Source organism: Urocitellus parryii, chromosome 5, assembly GCF_045843805.1.
Source record: "Urocitellus parryii isolate mUroPar1 chromosome 5, mUroPar1.hap1, whole genome shotgun sequence".
Taxonomy (NCBI): Eukaryota; Metazoa; Chordata; class Mammalia; order Rodentia; family Sciuridae; genus Urocitellus; species Urocitellus parryii.
In genome coordinates this window covers 75053991-75077332 of record NC_135535.1, presented here as the reverse complement: position 1 = coordinate 75077332, position 23342 = coordinate 75053991, and the positions used below count along the sequence as shown (strand labels likewise).

The following is a 23342-nucleotide window of genomic DNA, read 5'->3' as shown; positions in this document are numbered from 1 at the left end:
TATTAAAATAGCAATATGTATCTATATACAAATAAATAAAACAAAAAATATTGAAATAAAGGGATAGGAAGGATAAAAGAATGAAGCAGACATTATTACTTTATGTATATAGGTGACTGCATGACCAATGTGATTGTACAAGATGTACACTCAGAAAAATGAGAAATTATATCCCATTATGTATGATATCAAAGTGCATAAATGCATTCTACTGCCATATATAACCAATTAAAACAAACAAAGAAATTTTTTTAAAAAATCCACTGAATCAACTGGTATTACAGTGTCAAAGAAGCATCTACTGTGAGGTTTACCCTGGAGGAAAACGTACAAATTAACAGGGCTGCCAAGTGCTAATTAGGCCTCCTTCGCAAAGTGTAAACTTGCACTGGCTACTGTCTTCTAGTGGACCTGTTTAACCACAATTACAAACAGGAAACTGCACAAATGCCATCATTTACCTCTATATATGCAGGTAAAAGAGGAAACCTGTGACAACAAGCCAGGTTTTCTACCTTGTAAGCCACTGTAATACCTACTGACCACACAGCTGGAGGTCAGAAGCCTTCTGGATGGGGCTGTCTGCAGACTGTAAAGTATTTTTAACTGTCAGAGCTGAGGTGGCGGCAGATTTGGCAGAAAAGAGAAAAAGGAAAGGAAAATGGCTAAATGTTGCTGGGAAGAAACAACCGTGAAGTCTTTAGTCTTTTCTTTCTTATGAATGTCTTACTACTTCCTCTCAAGAGTCAGGCATGCTTGCTGGACCCCTCTGGGCAAAAGACCTATAGGGAAGGGAAACATGAATTTCCAGGTGGATTAAGAAGGGGGAGGCTATTTCAAAGTGTGGATAAAACAACAGAGTCACTCTGGTTACTCATGATGCTGTGATAGCTAAGATGCTCTACTTTATTATCTGCATCCTGAGTATTTTAAATGTGTTAAATCCTTCTTATAACTCCATAAAGCAGGAATGATAATTAATCCCCATGTACAGATGAGGAAATAGAACTTTGCCTAAAATCACAAACTTTAGACTCAAAACAGTCTGGCTCTGTACCAATAATGTCTCAAGAATTTTGCAGGATTGATAAGAAAGTATATTGCTGGACTGCAACAAATGAAGGCACAAGCTGCTAGGAAAAAGTGTTAATTCAGCAGTTTTCCCTAAATCTCCAAAGCCAAACATCAAATTTAAGCACTGAAATTCTATTTTTTTAAAAAAGACCTCTTGAGGCAGCAATATATTGGGCTCTATCAAAAAGGAAAAAAGTCCATTTAAAAATTTTGAAAGGTGGTTCCACCTTTCAAAATTTTTAAATGGACTTGCAGTTATGTGAACCAATAAATACCCTTTTTGCTTATGTTAAAAAAAAAAAATAAAAAAAAATAAAAATTTTGAAAGCAGCTATTTCTCTTCTTAGTGTTGACCTAAGCCCCAGGTGTCAGGAAATCCAATTTCCAGCACACCATAAGAGTGTATTTTTAGCAGAACACTCCTGATGGTAATCCATTTTTTTTTGTTGTTGTTGTTTATCATCCTAATGAGATAGCCCAGTTCATCGTGGACAGCTTTGATTGTCAGACATATTTTTCTTACAGGAAGTAAAAATCTGTGCTCTCATAGCATCTACTACTTTCTAGACTAAGATAGCCAAAGGATTTCTCCTTAGTCTTTTTTTTTTTTTTTTTTTTTTTTTTTTTGTGGTACTGGGGATTGAACCCAGCACTTGTGCATGTAAGGCAAGTACTCTACCAACTGAACTGCATCCCTAGCCCTCTTCTTAGTCTTTTGTTCCAGGCTTACCACCTCTGCTTTCATCACACATGGTTTTATACATGTTTTTTTAAACCTTCACTTGTCCCTCACCCTTCTTTACTTTCTCGTGTGCTTCCCTGTATATCTTGGCTATTGTAATTACCAGAGCCTCTAATCAACCTCTGCTTTGCCTCAGCACTAATACTTCAGCTTCGCTCACAGTACTGGAGTCAAGGGCTCCCACTGCTCAGGTAAGGGCAGGAGGGGGAAGCACTGTATTCTTCCTTCTGGAGGAAGGTTATATGTTCCCAGTAACGGTGTTTAGAACTCACAATGCATTTTCTCATCAAAATCTGGGACAAGTGCCTGAAACAGTCCTATTAGATCATTACTTTGGGTATAATTTGGCTAAAACAGAATTTAGTGCTAGCCCCGAAACTTCATATTTTAATGGAAATGTGTACTTTTAAACTCCAATTTCACTTATAAAAACACTACTAGAGTACAGCTCATTCGAAAGAAAGAAAGTGCCTGTACATTTGAAAAAAAAACTCAAAAAGTATGAAATATATCCAGTGGAGAAAATGTCATAGATGGGTCCCATTTTTGTCATGTGAAACAGCCCTTTGTATTTTAGAAAAGAAATAAATGGGCAGAATTTAAACACAAAAGACAAGTGAGAAAAGAAAGGTTTTGCTTTATTTAGCCATCATAGAAAACACACTTAACCAATCAGAACTTATCCTAGGATTTAGGCTTGTATCAAACACAAAAAAAGAGTTTGTCCCTGCTTTGTGACGAAATTATATGGTTCCAATATTTCACTGTTGAAAGAGCTTGGAAAAAAATGCTTCAAATTTGTTTCCATATAATTCCAAACTTAAAAATACAACATAAAGTCAGTTCACAAATATAACATTTTTCAAACAAGGAATAGAACAAAAAATAATTATTCCTTTTACTTCTGTTCCTTTGAGCTGAACTCCAAAAATAACAGAAAAATATTACCCTCAGTATACCCAGATTGTTCTTACAATTGGTTCCTACTTACAATCTAGTTTCTAGTCTTGTATCTTTTTTTTAAGAGAGAGACAGAGAGAGAATTTTTTTAATATTTATTTTTCAGTTTTTGGTGGACACAACATCTTTATTTTTTTTATTTTTATGTGGTGCTGAGGATGGAACCCAGCGCCCCGCACATGCCAGGAGAGCGCGTTACCGCTTGAGCCACATCCCCAGCCCAACTAGTCTTATATCTTAACATTCATTCAAAGCTCTTATTTTTTTCCTGGAAGGATGAGGCAAGAGGATCACAAGCTCGGGGCCAGCCTCAAAAATTTAGTGAGCACCCAAAGACCTAAGGATCTTAGTGAGGCTCTGCCTCAAAACAAAAAATAAAAGGACTGAGGACACAGTTCAGTGGTAAAGCACTCCCGGGTTTAAGGTTTGATCCCTAGTATCAAAAAATAAACAAATTCTCATTTTTATTTTATTTTGGTCTATTACTCTCATATTATGTTGTTTGTCAAAGAAACCAATATCAGAAGTGGTTTCAGTGTTGTCATTTAAAAGGCTGTCATCATTAGAAAAAAGTTTAAAACTGAATTCTTCATCTAGGCACCTACCTGCTAAACTACCAAAGGTAAGCTTTCGTCGGCCCACCTTCTCAACGAGCCAGACTCCTATCAGTGTGAAAATGAAGTTTGTGAAAGCTGTAACTGAAGCCAGCCATATTGCAAGTCTATCATCTTCCACACCAGACATCTGTAGAATGGTTGCACTGTAGTACCTGAAAGGCAAAGAATAAATCAATTGCTGCTGCTTATTCAAAGAAGCAAAGTTATTCAGACAGAAAAAGATTTAGCCACCTCAAAAAGAAAAAGAAAATCATGGCTAATACAGCAATAACATCAAGTTCTCAAGGGAATTCAGACCAGTTATTTAAAGGAGCACAATTACAGAAACTGTGTTTAGATATATTTACTTTGTACTTTGTTACCTCCCCGTCCCCCCCACCCCAAAAAAAAAAAAAAAAGACACCTAAACAAATGAACAGAGGGCTGAAAGCTTCCTCAGTGAAACATACTCTACCACTAGGGACAGCAGCAGCTGGTACTTTGACAAAAACTATCAACAATAAGCTCCAAGTCTGTGGTATGGATCAGCAATGAATTAATGTCCTTAAAAGAAGAAAATGACTCACAGCATATAATAAGAAATGTGATGTAATGGTAGAAATGAAACAAGTAAAAAATCTCTTCAAAGAAGACACAAGAAATAAGTTTGTGTGAGGATACATCTAGCACTGTGTAAGGAGATAAGAAACTGACTACTTGAGAATGGATTTGTGGTTCCTAGAAAGTGGAGTCTTTGGTGAAGTGAAGTCTCTAGCACATTCTGCATGACTAAGCTCTGCAGACTCATCTTGTGCTAAAAGAGTTCACTGGAGACTAGTTCTTAAAAGACCATCATGCCTGTTTGTTGGTACATAACAGAAAATACGTCTGGCACATTTAAGGAGGACAGGTTTCCCATGGAACATTTCTTTTCTGGTAGAAATATCAGTAGCTATAGAAGCTCATTACTTTAAGTTGACCTGAAAAGAAAGATAAGTACTTCCAGTGATTGAGGATGAAATATGTAGAATTCACATCCTAAATGCATAGTCTCAACCACAGCTTTGCCTAGCATTTCAAGCTATCCTAAAACAAGTTCACTTTATGCACACCTGACAGTAGAGGACATCCAAGCAATATGTGAGAGCAAGCTGGATATTTCCATAATTAAAAATCAGTAGCTTCCAGATATTTATCAATACTTCCATAGTACTTCAAAAGTAAAATCTATTTTAAATATGTTTAAGTCTCATTGATACATCAATGGCTTCTGTTTACTACTTTCTAAAATTAGCAATGATGGTTATTACATGAAATATTAACAGGGACTCATTCATTTTGAGAAAAAAATGCCTTTTTAAAAAATAGTATACCACACTTAAAAACTACTATGCAGCATGAATGGTGAGTTTTATAGAATATGAATTCTGACAACTGTTTTAAAAAAGGAAATTACCAGTGGAATCACTCCCATCATCATGAAAATTCTGAATGGTCTGCAGTCAGAATGTGAAGTGATGATAAAAACTATGATACCAATCCATCCCAGCTTCGAAATCTGTATGCACTTTCACAAAGGCCAACATAAAAGGTCAAACCTATGTGTGACCACCAAGAAACTAACATAAAAACAAGCCTGAAAAGGCAGAAAATAGGTTCAGAGATAATCCAAATACTATTTTTAAAACCCAAATAATTTGATACTTGCCGTGTTACTAAATTTCAGAATCTCCCCAATGCTTTAGCAATAAAAACAGATATACTGCACAAACTGATTCTTAGAAAAGGAGTCATGAAAAAAAAAAAAAAACCTAAAACCACAGAGGCTGTTTGATGTTTTTATTTTGATATAATAAAAATCATGAAATTCCAAGTGTTCAGCTAGGGGAGACAAATGGTAGTGGTATCAAACTAAGTTATTTTCTGTTTTATTTAAAATGAAAAATTACACAAGTATAAAAAACTCCTTTTGTGGTGCCAATGTTTTAGAGGCAGAAGGCAAAAAACAGTGCCCTGGGATTCAGAAAGCTGAATTCTAATGGCATCTGTGTGATATGCTGTCCAGGAAATATAATCCTTCATTCACTGAATATTTATTGAGTGCCTGCTGTATAAGCTACGTGAGTGATGAGATCCCACAGATGCTATCAGAGTCTGTTGCTGCCCTCAAGAGACTCAGTTTAGAATTGGAGAATGAAATGGAAACAAACTGGTTTTAATATCGCAAGATGTACAAATTACAGTGTGGCATGAAGGACAGGAAAAAAAAATGATTCATTTTATGGGATGGTTCCTTGATTTCCCAGGGAATCTAATCTTTGTGTTAAGCCCTGAAAAATTCACATGGGTTGGCCAGCCCAGATGACAATCCAGGAAGGCAACCCAGGTGAGGGAGGCAACATCCTTCAGAGACAAAAGAGCTCAATAGCATGCTGGGTTCACAGAGCCTGAGCACTTTACCTTGTCTGAACATCAAATACAAACAAAAGTAGAGGAGTCAGCAAGAGGCTGTAGCAGAAGCTTCTGTGGAAGGGGCTCAGATATAATGCTTTGTGTTTGGGCTTTACTTTGTAGGCAATGGAAGATCACAAAATGGACTTCAGAAAGAAATAACAGGATGAAATCTCTTCTGTGAAAAGATCACCCCAATGATAAAGCCAAGAGGGTGGAGTGGAGGCAGACTGCACCCAGGGGATATAGTCTTGAAGCACATGTCAAGTCATCAGAGCAGCAACTGGCCACTGCAGATTACCTGTGATGATGGACACGGTGAAAGTGGGCTGAGGTGCAACTACAACCCGCAAGACTTTCTTGAATGAACTACCCCGAGTTTTATCTTTATTTTCCTTTCTCTACACTGGTAAATGTATTTTTTTTTAATTGCTGCCATAACAAATCACCACAAGCTTGTTGGCTTAAAACAACACAGATTTATTTTCTTACAGTTCTATAAATCAGAAATGTGAAGAGATTCAGTGGACGTCAGAAACCAAAGTTGTCATTAAGGCTACATTCCTTTCTGGAGGATCCAGGGGTAAGCTGTTTCCTTGGCTTCTTCCAGCTTAGAGTTTTCCTATATTCTCAGGCCCCTGCCCAAGTCTTACTCATGTGGCTTCACTCTGCCTTCCTCTTTGTTTCCTTTTTCTACATTTAAGGGCCCTGGTGATTACAATGGGCACACTCAGAAAATCCGGGGTAATCTCTCTAATGAACACATGCAATTCAGTCTGCCACCTTTAATTTCCCTGGGCCAAGTAACACAGCATATCCATAGGTTCTAGAGATCTTTGGGAGGGGGGGATTCATAGGAACATATTCAAAGGTTCCATACACCTTTGCGGGGGGTCATTATTCTGCCTATCACAGGAAAGGTGTCTTTAAACAATAAAATAAGCAAAAGGCCAACAATTAAAAGGAGAAGGCAAGTAATAAAAGATGAGAACAATGTAAAGGGCAATCAGTTCCAGAAAAATTCAGGCGACAACTATATTCTCTTTTATAGGGCAAGGGAAGACACATCTAGGTTAGAATAATTCACAAACCTTATTTTAAAAGTCAGGTCATGGAATTGCAGAAAGATATGTTTAACTTATATTTTAATATGTGTAAAATTCAGTGTTTTCATAAGGGATGGTATTGGCAACCTTTTAAGTCATGGGCTATCACTATTTACCATCTTGTACACCTTCATGTAGTAGTCTGAATTTTCAAGGGAATGAGTATGCATTCAAAAGTTTCACAAAGCAAAAGAGAACATTCTTCGTTAAAGAACAACATGAACAACTGAACAAAGCTTTCTTTTCCTGTTAGACTCAAAGCAGGAATAATGCCTGCTCTTTTCAAAGTCATTTCATAATATGGATCAGACACACTATCATCTTTTTAGAGATTCCCTGAGGCAACCTCTGGTCCCCTCCAACAAACCACCTCTCCCCAAGTTGAAAGGCTTAAGAGCAGTGTGTTCTCACAGAGACCAGCTGCACAACCCTTTGTGGAGGCTTAGGAACAGAAAAGACTGGAATTGTATGTGCACTGCTATCTCAGAAACTATGAGATACCCAGCTTCCACTCTCAAATTTTAAATCTAAGACATAATAGCCCTAGAAAATACGTATGCTTCAGTAATGATCACTTAGCCTCATGATGACTTTGAACTACAAATGAAAGAATTAACATGGGTACCTCATGTGCCTAGAAAACACATCTATTAATTCCTGTTTGAACAAAGCATTTCCTAGGAGTGGCTAATTTTTTGGTTTCTTAAGACCATCACCTCTCCTTTTCAACTACTGCCAATATTACAGAGCTTAACAGCAAGAAGTAGGCACTCAGTAATTGCTGAATTTATTCAATTTGTCTGGCGCAAAATGTCAAAAAGGAATTAAGAATGTTTATAATCAAAAACTACCTGACAGAAGTGCTGTAATGAATGTTGATTGGTAGAAGAGAGTAGGAGACATAGAAGATGATCACATGAAAACTTTAGCTGCGTAACCACTAGAAGAGAGCTCTAAAATTCATGGCAATCAAGGCAAGATAGTAAAGGACACTCTTAACTGTCTTACAAAATAAAAGACAAAACTTTACTGGCATGAAATTATAAAGACTTTAATATCGTGAATAAAAGGGATATGGAACATACTCATCCTGACAGTGAGAGTTAAGTGGGTAAAATTAACTGCTGAAATTTAGTCACAATTAGTTTGATTTATGGGGCACACAGGTGTAATGTTTGAGCAGTATTCCAGAAACTTCAAAATAGTCATCTATTAACCTTACCTTACTCAGCAGTCTTATGGGTCATGTTCACAGTGGGATAGAAGCCAAGCTAAATGAGAAGACTAGAATTTACAGAGTAGTTTAGCAAACATAAGCCCTTGGAGATTTCCATTATCTAAGTTATGAGGGGGTTTTTTTTTGGCTTTTTTATGAGCTCCCAGTATTATAAAATATATTTATACTACATACTAAGGCACACTGACTACAGTATGTAAAATGTCATCCTAATAAGAGTTCTTTTAAGTGAATTATATTTCCAAGTTATACAGTCAAAACATAGGTAACTATGAAAACCACATGAATGGTTTTAAGAGAAAAATGTTTTAACCAATGCAGAAAAAATCATTTAAAAATTAAAATTTTGTAACATGTTTTCACGTATTTTGTACACAGAAAATCCATCTTGTACATTATTAGATGCAAGATATAAAACCGAAAATAAAATAGTAAAAATTAGAAATACACATAGACATGTGTTTTAAGGTAACATACTAGTGAACTCTTATCATGCTATTCTTTTTTCTTTTAATATATTTTAGTTATACATGGACACAATATCTTTATTTTATTTATTTTTATGTGGTGCTGAGGATTGAACCCAGTGCCTCACAAGTGTGAGGCAAGTGCTCTGACTAAGCCACAATCCCAGCCTGTATCATGCTGGTCTTAAATCAAACGATGATGCAAATATCATCGTAATCCTCAGAACATAATTACTAATACTAATATAACTAACATTTAATGTATTACCAAAAAAAAACAAACGCTTCAAAATTTAGATGATTTTATTAGTGTTTTAGGAAGAAAAAGAAAAAAAAATGTGCCAAAGTAACTTCTAAGGGAGATAGCTCCTGACCTTTCCCAGCATGACCATACACTCCACCTAAGGGAAAATTCAGGAAAGATCACTAACTTGTCTCGTCTAGCACAACCAGACCACAGACTTTCCTTTAAGTATCAGTAAGACTGAAAGAAGTTCTGTAATGTGACCTTTAATTCATCAGTTTTCCAAATAATCCTAGTAATTCTTTCCCTAAAATATACTTCCTAGGGGAACTCAGTGTTTAGGGCTTCACACAGGCTCAAATCTTGCCATTTTTTGAGCTGTATGGATATCAAGTTCAGAGCGACTGTTGCCAAACCTGTTTATGTCTATTACTGTAATTATTTTTTAAAAAATCAATAAATTGTACATTTTAAAAGAGTTGTAATAAAAACAAAACCCTAATTTTGGGAAAAGTCAAGAAAGATAAGTTAGTAAAACTGTATAACACAACCTTAAAAAATTAGAGATAAAATGTGAAAGTCTAGGAAGATTCTGTCCTTGCTTTTCCTCTCAAAAGTTATGTTTTAGTTCTTGTTCTGTTTTAAAGAAACTAAAATTTAAAATTCATAGATGACAATGTAAATGTGTTTATGTAAGAAAATCAATGTGGAAGCAGGCTTATGACTACATTTTAGACACTTACTAATGTTTATTTTAATAAATGAATGGGATGTGACTCTGCTACCTCTTTGTTTGACCTTGTTTATATATGTATGTATGTATGTATGTATGTACTTAGTTACTTATAGATATCTTTATTTGTTTATTTCTATGTGGTGCTGAGGATCAAACCCAGTGCTTCACATGTGTGAGACAAGCACTTTGCCAATGAGCCACAACCTCAGCCCCCTATATCATTATTGAAATATAATTCATGTATCAAAGCTTTACCTTTTAGGCATATAATTAAGATACAACTAAGTGAATTTTAGTCTGACCAATTTTTAAACTTCTTAAATAATTATAATAATGTTAAGAATAAAGTATTCAAATAATCCAGAGGGTTTAGAGAAAAAAAAAAAGTTCCTTGGAGTGGGATAAAGGGCAAGGGTAGAGGGCTATGTCCTGAATGCTTCCAATGCACTCTTCCACTTCCATCCCCATCCCCATTTGGCTATACTCCTTCCCACTTCAGGTGCCCTGATTGCTGGAAAACCACTTTAAAAATGACTCCATATCAAAGGAGGCTTAGGGAGGAGGATCTCAAGTTTAAGGCCAGCCTCTGTAACTCAGTGAGATTCTATCTTGAAAGAGCAAAAAAAAAAAAAAAAAAAAAAAAGTCAGGAGTTGTAGCTTAGTGGTAGAGCACTCTTGGGTTCAATTCCTAGTAGCATAAACACCCACACATACCCACAAACACACACAGATTACCTATGACTTAATTTTTATGCTAACACTGACACAAACTCCTCTTTTATTATGTACTTAGTTTCAAGTTGTGCCCATCTAACCCCTCATTAAAGCAAATGTGACAGTCTATTTAAAATTCTTCTCAGGAGGTTTAAGAGCCTGAGTGTGAAGGAAAAAAAAAAAAGGGCAGGTCATGGCATTTGTTTCAGGAAGAACACTGCTCTCAGGACCGACTTCAAGGGAATAAAATGGTATTTTATTTTAAGCGCTAACAGCCTTGAACATTCATGAGTAAAAAAGTTTGCAAGAATGTTTTATTCTATATAAAAACATTTTAGAGCACGGTCACAAAGAATGTGATTATGCAAAGATATGTACTTTTATGCACAGTATTTATAACTCTATCTCTTGTGGAATCACAAACTGGGAAAATAGATCAGGAGCATGCAGAATGAAGTGAGGAAAAAAGCAAAGTACAAAAGTATGCAAGGGCAAAATCTCACTTATTAAAGGCAAAAAAATAAACCAAAATATCAGACAGATTATCTCAAGGTGGTGAGATTAAGGTATGACTTTTCTTCTTTATGTTTCCCATTTTCCATAAACACACATTTCTTAAATTTTTGTGTATTAAAAGTTTGTAGATTAGAATATGTTATACATTGTATTCAAGCACCATTAGCTTCCAACTCTGTGAACTAAATATAATATTACTTTAAGTAAAGGAAACATAAAATAATCATGAGAAACTCACATTGTATGTTTGTCTTCAGAGAGACTTTTTTTTTTTTTCCTTTGCCAGAGTCAGTATTTTGTTCAACAGAATAAACCATGCCCTTTACCTCATGGTGCTGACATACTATAAATAAGACATGCTAATAATCCTGTCTTAACTACCCAATTCAACAAATATTTAGACATGGTGATGGCAACAGACTTTCAAACAGAAATAAGTGCATAATGGACCCCTATGCACCATCACAGTGGAAGAAAATAGAAAAGATGATATTATGGTTTAGATATGAGGTATCCCACAAAAGCTCATGTGTAAGATGATATAAGAATGTTTCCAGGTGAAATGATTGGATTATGAGAACCTTAACCTAAGCTGGGTGGTGACTGTAGATAGGTCACTGGGGGCCTGCCTTTGTTGTTTATATTTTGTCCCTGTGAGCAGATATCTCTCTGTTTCCTGGTTGCCAAGTCTTGAGCTGCTTTCCTTCTGCCCTGATGCTCTGCATCACCTTGGGTCCAGAGCTATGGAGCTGGCCAACCATGGATGGAATGAACCTCTGAAACCATGAGGCAAAATAAAATATTCCTCCTTTATGCTGTTCTTGCCAGTTCTTTTGGTCACAGTCGTGCAAAGCTGACTAAAACATGGGATTGTTGGTGAAGACGGGACTTAGCATTCTACTGAGGGATACTGTCCATCACACAAAAGCAGCACAACAATGGGCCATGCTCTGTGAGAGCAGTAAGGCAAGGTGCAGCTGGAACATGAGGGTAGAAATTAACTGTTTCAGCATCCACACAGCTTGTCAGTGATTCCAGTTAGCCACATGGTTGTTTCCCACATTCCAGTTCTGAAAATCTATGAAGAGGCAAAGAACTCAAGATGCTGTTTACTGTGTGGTTTAGTTGGGGAGAGCATTTAAACTCAGAAAAAAATGACACACAGGAGAATGGGAATGGACCAAAGATATGCAAGTCATAATCTGGATGATAAATGCCTATTTGATTTACTAACAAGAAAAACTGTAGTGGCAGAAATGGACATTAGAGCCAGCAAGGAAATTCTTGGTTTTGATTTCATAGCAGGTGACAATTATCTGAGTGGAGATAGTGTTAAAGAGGTACCTTTGATGCAGGGGATCATCAAAAAGAAGGGGAGCTCTATCCACAGAGTTCATGCAGCAGAAAAACTGAGTCTGGTAGCATGCACCCCTGGGGAAAAGAATGCTGTAAAAGTTATTAGAATTTCTCAGCTCCCAAAGGTTTTTTTAATGCTCCTTTAAAGGTTTTTTAGAATGACTTCTCTAACTTGGAATTATTTAATGTTTACTCTCCACTCTGGATGAAGAGGGGGCTTAGAGAAAAGAAGTGAGAGGTGAAGGAGAGTGTGTAACTGTAACCAAGTACTATAAGAAAGAGTAATAGAGTTTCCTGTAGCAAATATTCTATATTTGGCACATTTTTTTTTCCTGACTCTCTTTTCTATAAAGTGGACAGAAGAATTGCATGGCATGATTTAACTATCGTAAGTATCGAAACGTATATCTGTGAATTTAGATTATTAGAATTGATTTTCTATGAGAAGAATACACAAGTATTAAAGGGCATGTACCACCACCAAAGCACCCAGAGAGAAATCCTTCCTAGTAGCATAAGGGAATGCTTATGATCAGTGAGACAAGTGAGCTGTCTCTACCTTAGACACACTGAATCATGGAACAACATCTCTTCCTTTTTGTATTGGCTTCTAAAATGTTTAGAGCAACATGGATCTCAGACTTTGGTAGGAAACAAGAATGATTTGCAGATTGTTAACAAATGAAAAATTAAGTTGACCATCCCTCTGTCCATCTTTACCCTCACATCCAGGACTGTGATAGATTTTAAAGGAATTTGGTCGTTCCAAGACCACTTTGAAAAGGACAGGCTTTGTGACCCCGTTGGTACAGCCCCTACTTACTCTATAGCAAGTTTCTTGTGTAGAAACTATGTTTTCCTACTTTGATCTACTTCCTAAGTTACCAATTTTAACGTTGATTTTACCACCTATCGTCCTTCTGTATATTTAACTACACTCTCTCAAACTGTGGGAAAAAAAGGGGGGTGAGTAAAGTGAATAAAGACTTTAAAATTAATATCGATAAATCTTATTTTTCCTCTTTCAAATATAATAGAAAGAAAGCTGATCAATTTTTTAATAGCAGAGGAACCAGTTGAGCTATAACAGCCCTGGGGAAAAAAACTGCAAAGGGAGGCCTGACATACCGATGTATTATTAAATAGTGAATTAAGCTGCTAGCTTGATGTGGGCACACTGACAGCACTGTGCCCTTTGATGTTCAAATGGAAAGCCCTAAAATTGTACTTGGTTCATTTCTAGTGCACACATGCAGCACCAGGACCTGCTTATTCCATTATTAGCAAAACTGAAGAACCTTTCACAGATGACAGAAAAAAAAATTCTCATGTTTACACATGAAAAAATGACCTGAAGAAGAAAAGCATACATGTATTGAGGGAGTACTGCATGAAGGGCATGAATTTTAATTCTTAAGATATCGCAGTGAAGCAACTGAATCATCTAGCTAATTCTGCAAAACAAAAGAAAAAAAAGAAATTAAGCAAATACTTTTGAATTAAACATTTTTCTAAGTCCAAATTATCTGTATTGTCTTAACTGTTTCTTTTTGTGAATGTAAAATCGATTTCAGAAATGCCCTTTTCATCCCTGTTCCATATGATGAAAATATAAAGCTGCGTCATTGGAAAATATGGACTAGAAAAACAACAAGAAAAATAACTAACATTTACTGAGCTTTTTTTTTTGAGTCCATAAGACTCAATTTTAGCGTCAGGATAAGGGAAGAAATCATCCCTTGATACAAGAGGAAATGGAGAGATAACATCTATTGGCACTTATTAAATGCCATGTGGTATCCAAATGTGCTATGCATATATACCATTCAATCAGTGCAAACACCCTATGGGACGCAAACTTGAAAAGAGACAATACTAAGCATTTTAGTGTGCAACTAGCTCCTCGGAAAAGCTCTAGATTCCATTTTCATATGAACATAGGGTTCCTAAGAGACTGTGAAGTGTTCTTATTCATTTTATTCACTCTACATACAGGGCAAAACATGAACCCTCATTCATATTTACTGCTTTACTTATTTTTAAATAGAAAGTATTTTCATTTCTATAAAGTCTTTAGCTTAGCACTTATGCTGCTGAATAAGTTGTCACTGATAGTGAATTTCATAAAACAAAACAACCATAAAAGCAATTAGTTAGAAAGAGACCCCGAGAGATGGGCAGATGGGCAGGCATTCTGTTAAAGGGATACCTTTGAAGTACACTGCCCTCAAGAGGGATATATAGCACCAGCCCTGGCCAGTCTCAGACTCCCAGACATCTAAACTCTCCTCTCCATTGAGAGCTCTAGCATCAGTGAAAATACACTCAAGGAGCAGGCTTATCAGGAAAATGTAAACAACAAAGAGAGTCCTTTTGCAAATGATTGAGAAGATGTCTGCTCCCTCTTTATTATGGCAATCAATGGTAGGGCAAGGAATTATTAGATATTCAGCTTTCTTTAAGTACCCATCAGCAGATTTTCTTTTCCATCTAGATGCTTCTATTCCAGTGACCACTGCTGACATCTGGGTTAGTTATTCTAACTCCATGGAAAAGTAACTAATTGTTCTGTTGCGAAGGCCATTGTTATATTTAACCTAAATACTTGTTTACAAAAAGTTTCTAGATTTTCTTTCTTCTTGGCAAGAAAGGCACAGAAGTGATAATATCACCTGTGTTGAGAGGAAAAGCATGAACCCAGAGCTAAGAAACATGTTTACCCTTGTCACTCATGAGTGGACATAACAAAGAAACCTGGGAGGCTTTTATAAGGGAGAAAAGGTAAGGAAATAAATTAGCACCTATAATGTCCACACTGGATTGCACCCCTGCCAACTCTTGCTTACAGCCCACTAAGACCTCTGCCAAATTTCTGACACACAGGACTGTCAGATAATAAATTTGTGAATTTTAAAAAATTTTTAAAAATTTATTTATTTATTTTAGTTTTAGGTGGACAAAATATCTTTTTTATCTATTTTTTATTTTTATGTGGTGTTGAGAATTGAACCCAGTGCCTCCCGCATGCTAGGCAAGAGCTCTACCACTTGAGCCACATCCCCAGCCCCACTGAATTTTTTAGTCACTAAAATTTGCAATATTTTGAAGCAACAACAGAAAACTATACATACACTGATACCATGCATTTTAGGACTGGTTAACAAAATTAAGGCCTAGCCAAAATAATTCTACATAGATATTAAGGACATGTTTCAAGATAATAGGTAACAACATGAAAAAATAGTACCACACTAATAGTAAGTACAACATTTATATACTGGAACATAGTATGTGATTTTAATTTTGTAAGTTTCAGTATAGATGCACAATTAGGAGTTTGCAGTCATCTTTGGGAGGTGAGATTTTGAGTAACTTTAATTTCTTCATACTTTTTAAAGTTTGAACAACATTGGAAATTACTGACTGAAAGTCTCTCAAAGTTTCAAAAGTAATGTTTTCCTTTGTTTTTTTGTTTGTTTGTTTGTTTTGTTTTGTATTTTAGTGGAATTTGAGAATGTATTTAAGATGCCAGTCTTCTGGGATACCTTTGAAGTACACTGCCCTCAAGAGAGATATATAGCACCAGCCCTGGCCAGTCTCAGACACCCAGACATCTAAACTCTTTACCAACTATTCCCCTTGCCCCCACCCCCATCATTTCAGTCAGGCTACTGAGCTCCAGGCTACCTGTGGGGATGACCATTACTACAGCATCTTTACTTCTTTGCTCCTCTGACTGCTCTACTGAACTCTCAGCCTTCCCTTCACTTTTCGGTCCAAGAGCCTATGCTTTCACAGAAGGAATAAACTAGTCTTCAGTTCCTGTTTCATAAGAAGAGCATGAATAGTTTTGGCCAAAGAAGACAGGAGTCTGTGATGTATCTTGAGAAAGCACATGAGTGTTTCTGATTGTGTCTCAGCTCTTCTGCGTCTTCAGCTAATGAACTGTAGGAGTCCTGAAAATACATTGCTTCAAGGACTCTATAATGAAGACTGAAACAAGAACTTTGAATTAATGGATATTCTTTTCTGCAGGCCTATTACTCTTGATAATCTTTAAGTACCATTATTGCATTTTTACATATTAGAAACCTGGAGGCTTAAAGAAGTTTTGAACTCACTTGAGGTTAGTGTTAGGGATGGGCTCAGACCCAGGCTCATTCTATAAACCACATTACTGCTAAAATCTATCTGTGCTCAACATTAACATAGCTTTTTCAGACATTCTGATACCATTTCCCTTCTTTGCTATGAAATTATAGTTTTTGTAAGTGATTGGATCACAACTATTAGTTGTCTAAGGTTCTTTTTTCTTTCTTTTTAAAAATATTAGAAGATATCATAGGAAGAGAATAATCCTATGTTGAAAAGTAACACTTATGGGAATAATGAATATGGTTTGTTAGTGGTTAAATCAAATCTGTAAATTCATACATTAATTTGACTTTAAATATACGAGGAGATCTTTTTATTTTTATTTTTTTATTGGTTGTTCAAAACATTACAAAGCTCTTGACATATCATATTTCATACATTAGATTCAAGTGGGTTATGAACTCTCATTTTTACCCCAATTACAGATTGCAGAATCACATTGGTTAGGAGCTCTATCAGGTCTATCTAGCCTCAAAAGTTTGAAAATCACCTAAGAGCAGGCACTCTATTGTGGTTTACATTCCCACCACTGCTATGCAAGGCATGCTATTTATATTCTAAGTGGGAAAAGGGCCTGAACAGACAGAAAGCCATGGCTGCACTTCTGTAATGAGTAAGGCTGTGGCTAACCCCATCTCCTTAACCTGCATGACTTGAAACAAGTTGGCAAGGTCACTGTTTCTCATCCTTTCAACTTATTCAGGTTTTATGGGGAGAAGAGCTAATGTGTGTGGCTTTATTGCTCCCTGGAGCAGACCCAGAGGACCTACTATTGGAACTGTACTGTTTATGATGTTATCATTGTGACTTATCTGCACAACTGTTGAGGCTTTGAGAAATGTTAGTCAAAAGGAAGGCCCCCCCCCTTTTTTTTTACTTTAACCCTTATTTTCATTCTCACTGTTTTCTTTTTTCCTGATAAATTGAGGACAGTAAGTAAGTACACCAATTTTTAAAAGTATTCTCATGAGTTTGCCACTAAAAAAACAACCACAGCAAACAAGCAATTAATAAATATAAAACAAACCCAACCATTTTTTTAAAAAAATAAGAAATATCACAAGCTTCAAAATAATGACATAAAAGTCCTTTGTGACAGAGAGAACAAAAATTTATCTCTAAAGACAGAAAGTGAAAAGCAAAGATATAAAGACCAAAGTCATATTACATTTTCTGCCTCTGTTTATAAACCAAGGTTGTAGGATAACATTATCATTGAGCAAAGAACAAAAGAATACAAACCCTGACGCTTATATTAACAATTTACCAACCCATATATCAGCAATAAAAATTTAAAATTTTAAGTAGATTCAAACTTTGATATTATTATAATTTGGTTTAATCTACTCTAAATTATAAGATATTTCCATATTATTGAGATAAAAGCCACAATAAATATAGTCTATTTCCTAAATCTAGGAAAATGCTCAGCAGTGTTCTATGTAGTAGGTTGAGATTTTTCATAAATTCATTTTATCTACATATATTTATAGAAAATAAGGTATTCATTTAAAAATGTATAGCTTTTTTTAATAAAAAGTCATGATTAAAAGTAGGAAAAGCAATTCTAAGTAAGAAAACTGATCTTTTGTGCAATAAAAATTATATAATATTTTTAAGTGTGTGTTTGTGAATGGTATCCTGGATCCAGTTTTAATTTTTGAATATCTTACTAGTTGGATTTAAAAAAAAAAAACAAACATTTTTTTTGTTTTTTGTAATTTAAGTTCACAAATAGTATGTTCAGATTCTGTTACTAAATGAAAACAATGTTTCAAATTTTATTAATTTATTTATTTTAATTAAGTATATATGACAGCAGAATGCATTTTGATTCATTGTACACAACTGCAACACATCTTCACATTTCTCTGATTATACACAATGTAACATCACACAATATGTGTAGTCATACATGTACCTAGGGAAATGATATTCATCTCTCTGCACTATCTTTCCTGCCCCCCAAAACCCCTCCCCACCCTCCCTCCCCTTTGCCCAAAGTTCCTTCATTTTTCTCATGCTTCCCAGTCCCCTTTATGGATGGCATCTACTTATCAGAGAGAACATTCAGCCTTTGGTTTTGGGGGATTGGCTTACTTTGCTTAGCATATTCTCCAACTCCATCCATTTACTTGCAAATGCTATAATTTTATTGTATTTTAATGCTGAGTAATATTCCATTGTGTATATATACCACAGTTTCTTTATCCATTCATCTATTGAAGAGTAGGTTGCTTCCACAGTTTAGCTACTGTGAATTGAAATGCAAATCAAAACTACTCTAAGAGTTCATCTCACTCTAGTCAGAATGGCAGTTATTAAGAATATAGACAACAATAAATGTTGGTAAAGATGTGGGGGAAAAGGCACAGTCATACATTGCTGGTGAGATTGCAAATTGGTGCAACCAACTTGGAAAACACTATGGAGATTCCTTAGAAAATTTGGAATGGAACCACTATTTGACCCAGCTATCCCACTCCTTGGTCTATACCCAGAAGACTTAAAATCAGCATATTAGAGTAAAGCAGCCACAGTATTTCAATTTTAAAGTCACAGAATTGAAAAAAATAAATTCATTCTATTTACTGAACAATAAATAAATGACTACAACTAATGCATTAGTAATTTAAATGCTTTAAATCAGTGAAATAAAAAGTAAGTAATCTATTTTTAAACATTTTAGTACATCTGGTAAGGAGTCAGAATATCTTAGCAAATGTTTAGTGGATTTTACCAAATGTCTTTGCAAACATTTGGCAAACATGGCCACTCCAGGCTTCTGCTAGAAGTTTCATGTCACAAGGGCTTTTCATATAGAATTAGATCAATAAACTGAACTGAAAATGGACTTTGAAAGCTTTGAGGTCAATAAAAATCATGGTCACCTTAAAATAGAACTAAAATTTTATTTTGTTTTATTGTGCACAATTCCAACTCACTGAACATCAGTTACCCTACAGGATGAATCTGCTTAATAGATCATTAATGTGATGAATCACGGTAGAAAACAATGTTTTCTTTAAATTTTTTCTCAGATCCATAATCAACATTCAGATAATCAAATTACTAACATCTTTAATGATTTAGTCAAGTAAGAAAAGAAATGTTAAAAAGGAATAAATATAGCCTTTCAGTCTATGAAAAACTTTGTCCCCTTGAAGTAATTTAGCCTTAATATTGGGGTGATTAAACCCAGACCAAATATAAATGAAAAAGTAAAAATTCCAACACTGAAATGATTAGAAGAAAACATAAAATTAAACTTATTTGGGGGGACGGTACTTTTAATATACATGTTTTTAAAAGTCAAGGCAAACAACTAAATTGCATCAGCAATCATTAAGTCCATGGTCAATCCAAAGGGGTGAATACAGGCGGCAGCTAGCAGTTAAAAAACAAAACAAAACAAACAACAACAACAACAACAACAACAAAAAAAAAAAAACAAGTGCAAAGATTAGCGAATGAAGCAAGGAGACAAGAGAAAGATAAAGGACAGAAAGTGGAAAGAAAAAGGAAAGAAAGGAAAAAGGAAAGGAAGATATAGAAATGAAATTATGGAATGCTCACAAGAACCATTCTAACCACTGCTACAAGGAAATTAGCAAGATGAATTTCATATATGTGCTTGTGAACTCCATCACCATGAATCATCCTGCAGGGAAAAAGATGAAACCCCAACCAGCAGCAGCAGAACTCTAACAGGAGGTGGGTCTGCCTCTGCTGAATGCACCTCAGGATGTGACTAAACTGCAGATGTTATCTTCCAAAACACAATTTAATTTCAAGAAGAACATAACAGTGCTCAATGGAGTTAAATATCAATATCCTTCAAGTTTTTAGGAATTAAAGATTTCAAGTATTTTATAATATAACCTATTTACTATTTATTGCCAGTTTTTACATAATCAAGATTTAAAAAGTCGTATATGCTTTTATGGAGAAATTATTTTACCAATAATGAGACAAAAATATTTGCAATTTTTATGATTGTTAGAATCAAGCTACAAGCAAGGCAAAAAGGCATGTCCTTTCCTCATGCATGGGAATTTCAACTTCCTAGAATGCAGAGTGGAATTTAAGGGTATATCCTCAATTCTTTTAACTTTTAACCTAAAAGAATGTTATGAAAAAAGTACCAAAGAAGAGACAAACGAGTTCTAACCTCAGTTCAGTGCTTGTTTTCCTGAGGGCAAGCAACTGATACCAGTTGATAGTTATTCCTTTATCAGTATTCCTGTGAACTAAAAGGCCTCTGGAGTAAGAAATGTGGCTCTGGTCATTCTTTCTGGGAGGCAATAGTTCCATCTGTTGAAAAAGGGGATGCGCTGAGGCGGGTTAAAATAGCGTAAGCATTTTAGAACACAGCTCTGCTGCGCCAGGCTGCACAGACTGTCTATAAGATAAACCCCAATGGAGCTTCCAATTTCAGGATCTCAAGAAAAAAATAGAAAACTGTTAGGACAATTCCCAACTCCTGCCTCAAGTATGTAGGGAAGAGATGCAGCTGTCCCATGGCTGAAAGCAGTAATAAGGTGAAGCTGTTGTAATGTTTCCACGGGGAAAATCTGCTGGACTACAATCTCTCATGCCAGGCTGGGCAGCGCTGTCCAGAACTGCCTGTGAGGATGGGGTGTTTTATATCTGCTCTGTCCAATTTGGCAGGAACCAGCCACAGTTTTTGAGAATGGGAAATGTGGATTATGTATCGAGGAAGGAAATGTTTTATTTTATTAATTAGTATGCACTTTTATTAAAATACACACACGTGACCAATGGTACCTTTAGAGAATTGTTAATTAATTGACCGAATATAATATTTTCATTGTAGAGAAATTAGAAACTACCAAATATTATTAAAAACCACTCTTCTCTCTTTCACTTCCTATCATTATTTGCATTTTTGTTACAAGACTTGTATATGTATGTATATGTACATACATGTGAGTTTACTATATGCCTGGCACAGAGTAAACACTTGACATTAGCTGTAATTAATCATAGCAACTATTATTAATGACTAGCACGCTATTATATTGAGGAGGCATTATTAAATTTAATAATCCATCATTGTTGAGAATATAGATACTGATTTTTATTCTCATATAAAGCTCTGCAGTGAACATATTTGTATAATTTGTACTTTTTTTTTCTATTTGTAGGAATATTCCATTAGAAGAAGTTTCTAGAAGTGGATATGATGCATGGGTCAAATGTTTCTTTTTAAGACTGTGACATTTATTATCAAATTACTACACAGAAAAGAACCAAAGAAAACTTGAAACTCTAATGAAAATATAAGACAGGACCCTCACAAACTTGTTTGTCCAAATCATTAGGAGGAGGAGATGATAGTAATGAATACAGTACAGTGGAAATGTTTAGGTTCTAAAGATCTCACAATTACATCAGAAAACTCTTCGATTTACCACAATAACAATAAGTAGTATTTGCATATTCATTTGATGACTGACATTCTGCAGCTCAATAGCTCCACAGTAGTCAGCAAACATCCCCCACAATCACTGGTGCTTGGATTACTATTTCTTCATCAAAGCACCAGGTAAAACAGCTGGTTTGTTTTTAGGGCCATTTTGTCTGTAACATCTGTATCTTTAAATTGAGGAATCACACTCAAATCAGCATGATACTCAAAACTACTAGAGACACACAGAGAATTGAGACCTCATGAGGAAACCGCAGATTGCAATTTCCCATTTCACTGCTCAATCTAGGGCATATGTTCATGGAATGGAACCAGAGGCACCCACACTGTTTACATCTCTCTTGGTTATTCTCTCAGCATGAAAGAATTAAATGTGCAAATGGGTGATATTACACATTCAGGATATTTAAACAGAATGTTTAATATGTTATTTTTCTTTGTGTATAAAATGAAAAGATGAAAGGAACAAAACGGACAGGAGAGAAGGAAAAGAAATATAGAGTGGAAAAATGTGTGCATGCACCAGAGAAAAACCATTATAAAAATTGGAAATGTGTCCTCTTTTCTCCCTATGGGTATACAGTATCATTTCAAGGTGCTGCTCATATTGCTTGCAATAAATTAAATGGTGGTTTAACCTCTGGTATATACTACAGATCTCATGTTTTTAAGATATACAAGGTTACATAAAATCACAGGGAATATTGTTTTCATCACCAAAATGAAATCTAAAAAAAAAAAAAACATGTTTCTAGTAGGTTTAACACTTTAGAGATAGAGGTTAGCATGAACTTATTTATACCTTTATAGACTAATAGAAAGAAAAAAGATATAATGGAATTGAAATAATTTTACATGTGTCTAGTTCATGGTTTTAGAGATCTACTATGAATGAGGTAAATTGCACACTGGTTTCTTATTCAAACTCAAAAGAAACAAGCAATTGGGAAATAAATTATCATATGAGGTCAATGCCTATGGACTCTGCATCTTATTCCCTCCTGAATTGCATATGAAAGGTTGACAGTTTCTAGGAAACAATTGTTCATAAAAAGCTCATTTCCTTTCTTCAAAGGGATGGGAAGTTAAATTACTGTGCTTAGAAAATGATTAATTAGAGAAAGAGACAAAAATCAAAAGACAATAGCATTTTCTATTTATTTATTTGGTAATGGGGACTGAACCCCAGGGGTGATTAACCTTTAAGCCACATCCCCAGTCCCTTAAAAAAATGTTTTTTTTTTTTTTTGTTGTTTTGTTTTTTTTGTTTTTTAAATTGAGACAAGGTCTTGCTAAGTTACTTAGGGCCTCCATAAATTGCTGAAGCTAGCCTTGAACTTGAAATCCTCCTGCCTCAGCCTCCTAAATTACTGGGATTATAGGTGTGCATGACCATGCCCAGTAAATTAGCAAATTTAGATGGAAAAATAAGGCTAAAATCTAAATTGATCTGATAGGCAAAGTTCTAGTTACTTACACAAAGTATGAAAAATATTCTGGACTGAGATATTTACATACAAGACTTAAGAATATGAA

The 23342-nt window shown here is 35.3% G+C and overlaps 1 protein-coding gene across 1 annotated transcript in view; it reads right to left on the bottom strand.

Moving 5' to 3' along the window:
* Positions 1-23342, bottom strand: part of Slc2a13 (solute carrier family 2 member 13) — a 323327-nt gene that overhangs the window by 97950 nt on the left and 202035 nt on the right. The window contains exon 5 of the mRNA XM_026408520.2: positions 3382-3545. Coding sequence (XP_026264305.1) covers positions 3382-3545 — 164 coding nt within the window. The remainder of the gene's footprint in view (positions 1-3381; positions 3546-23342) is intronic.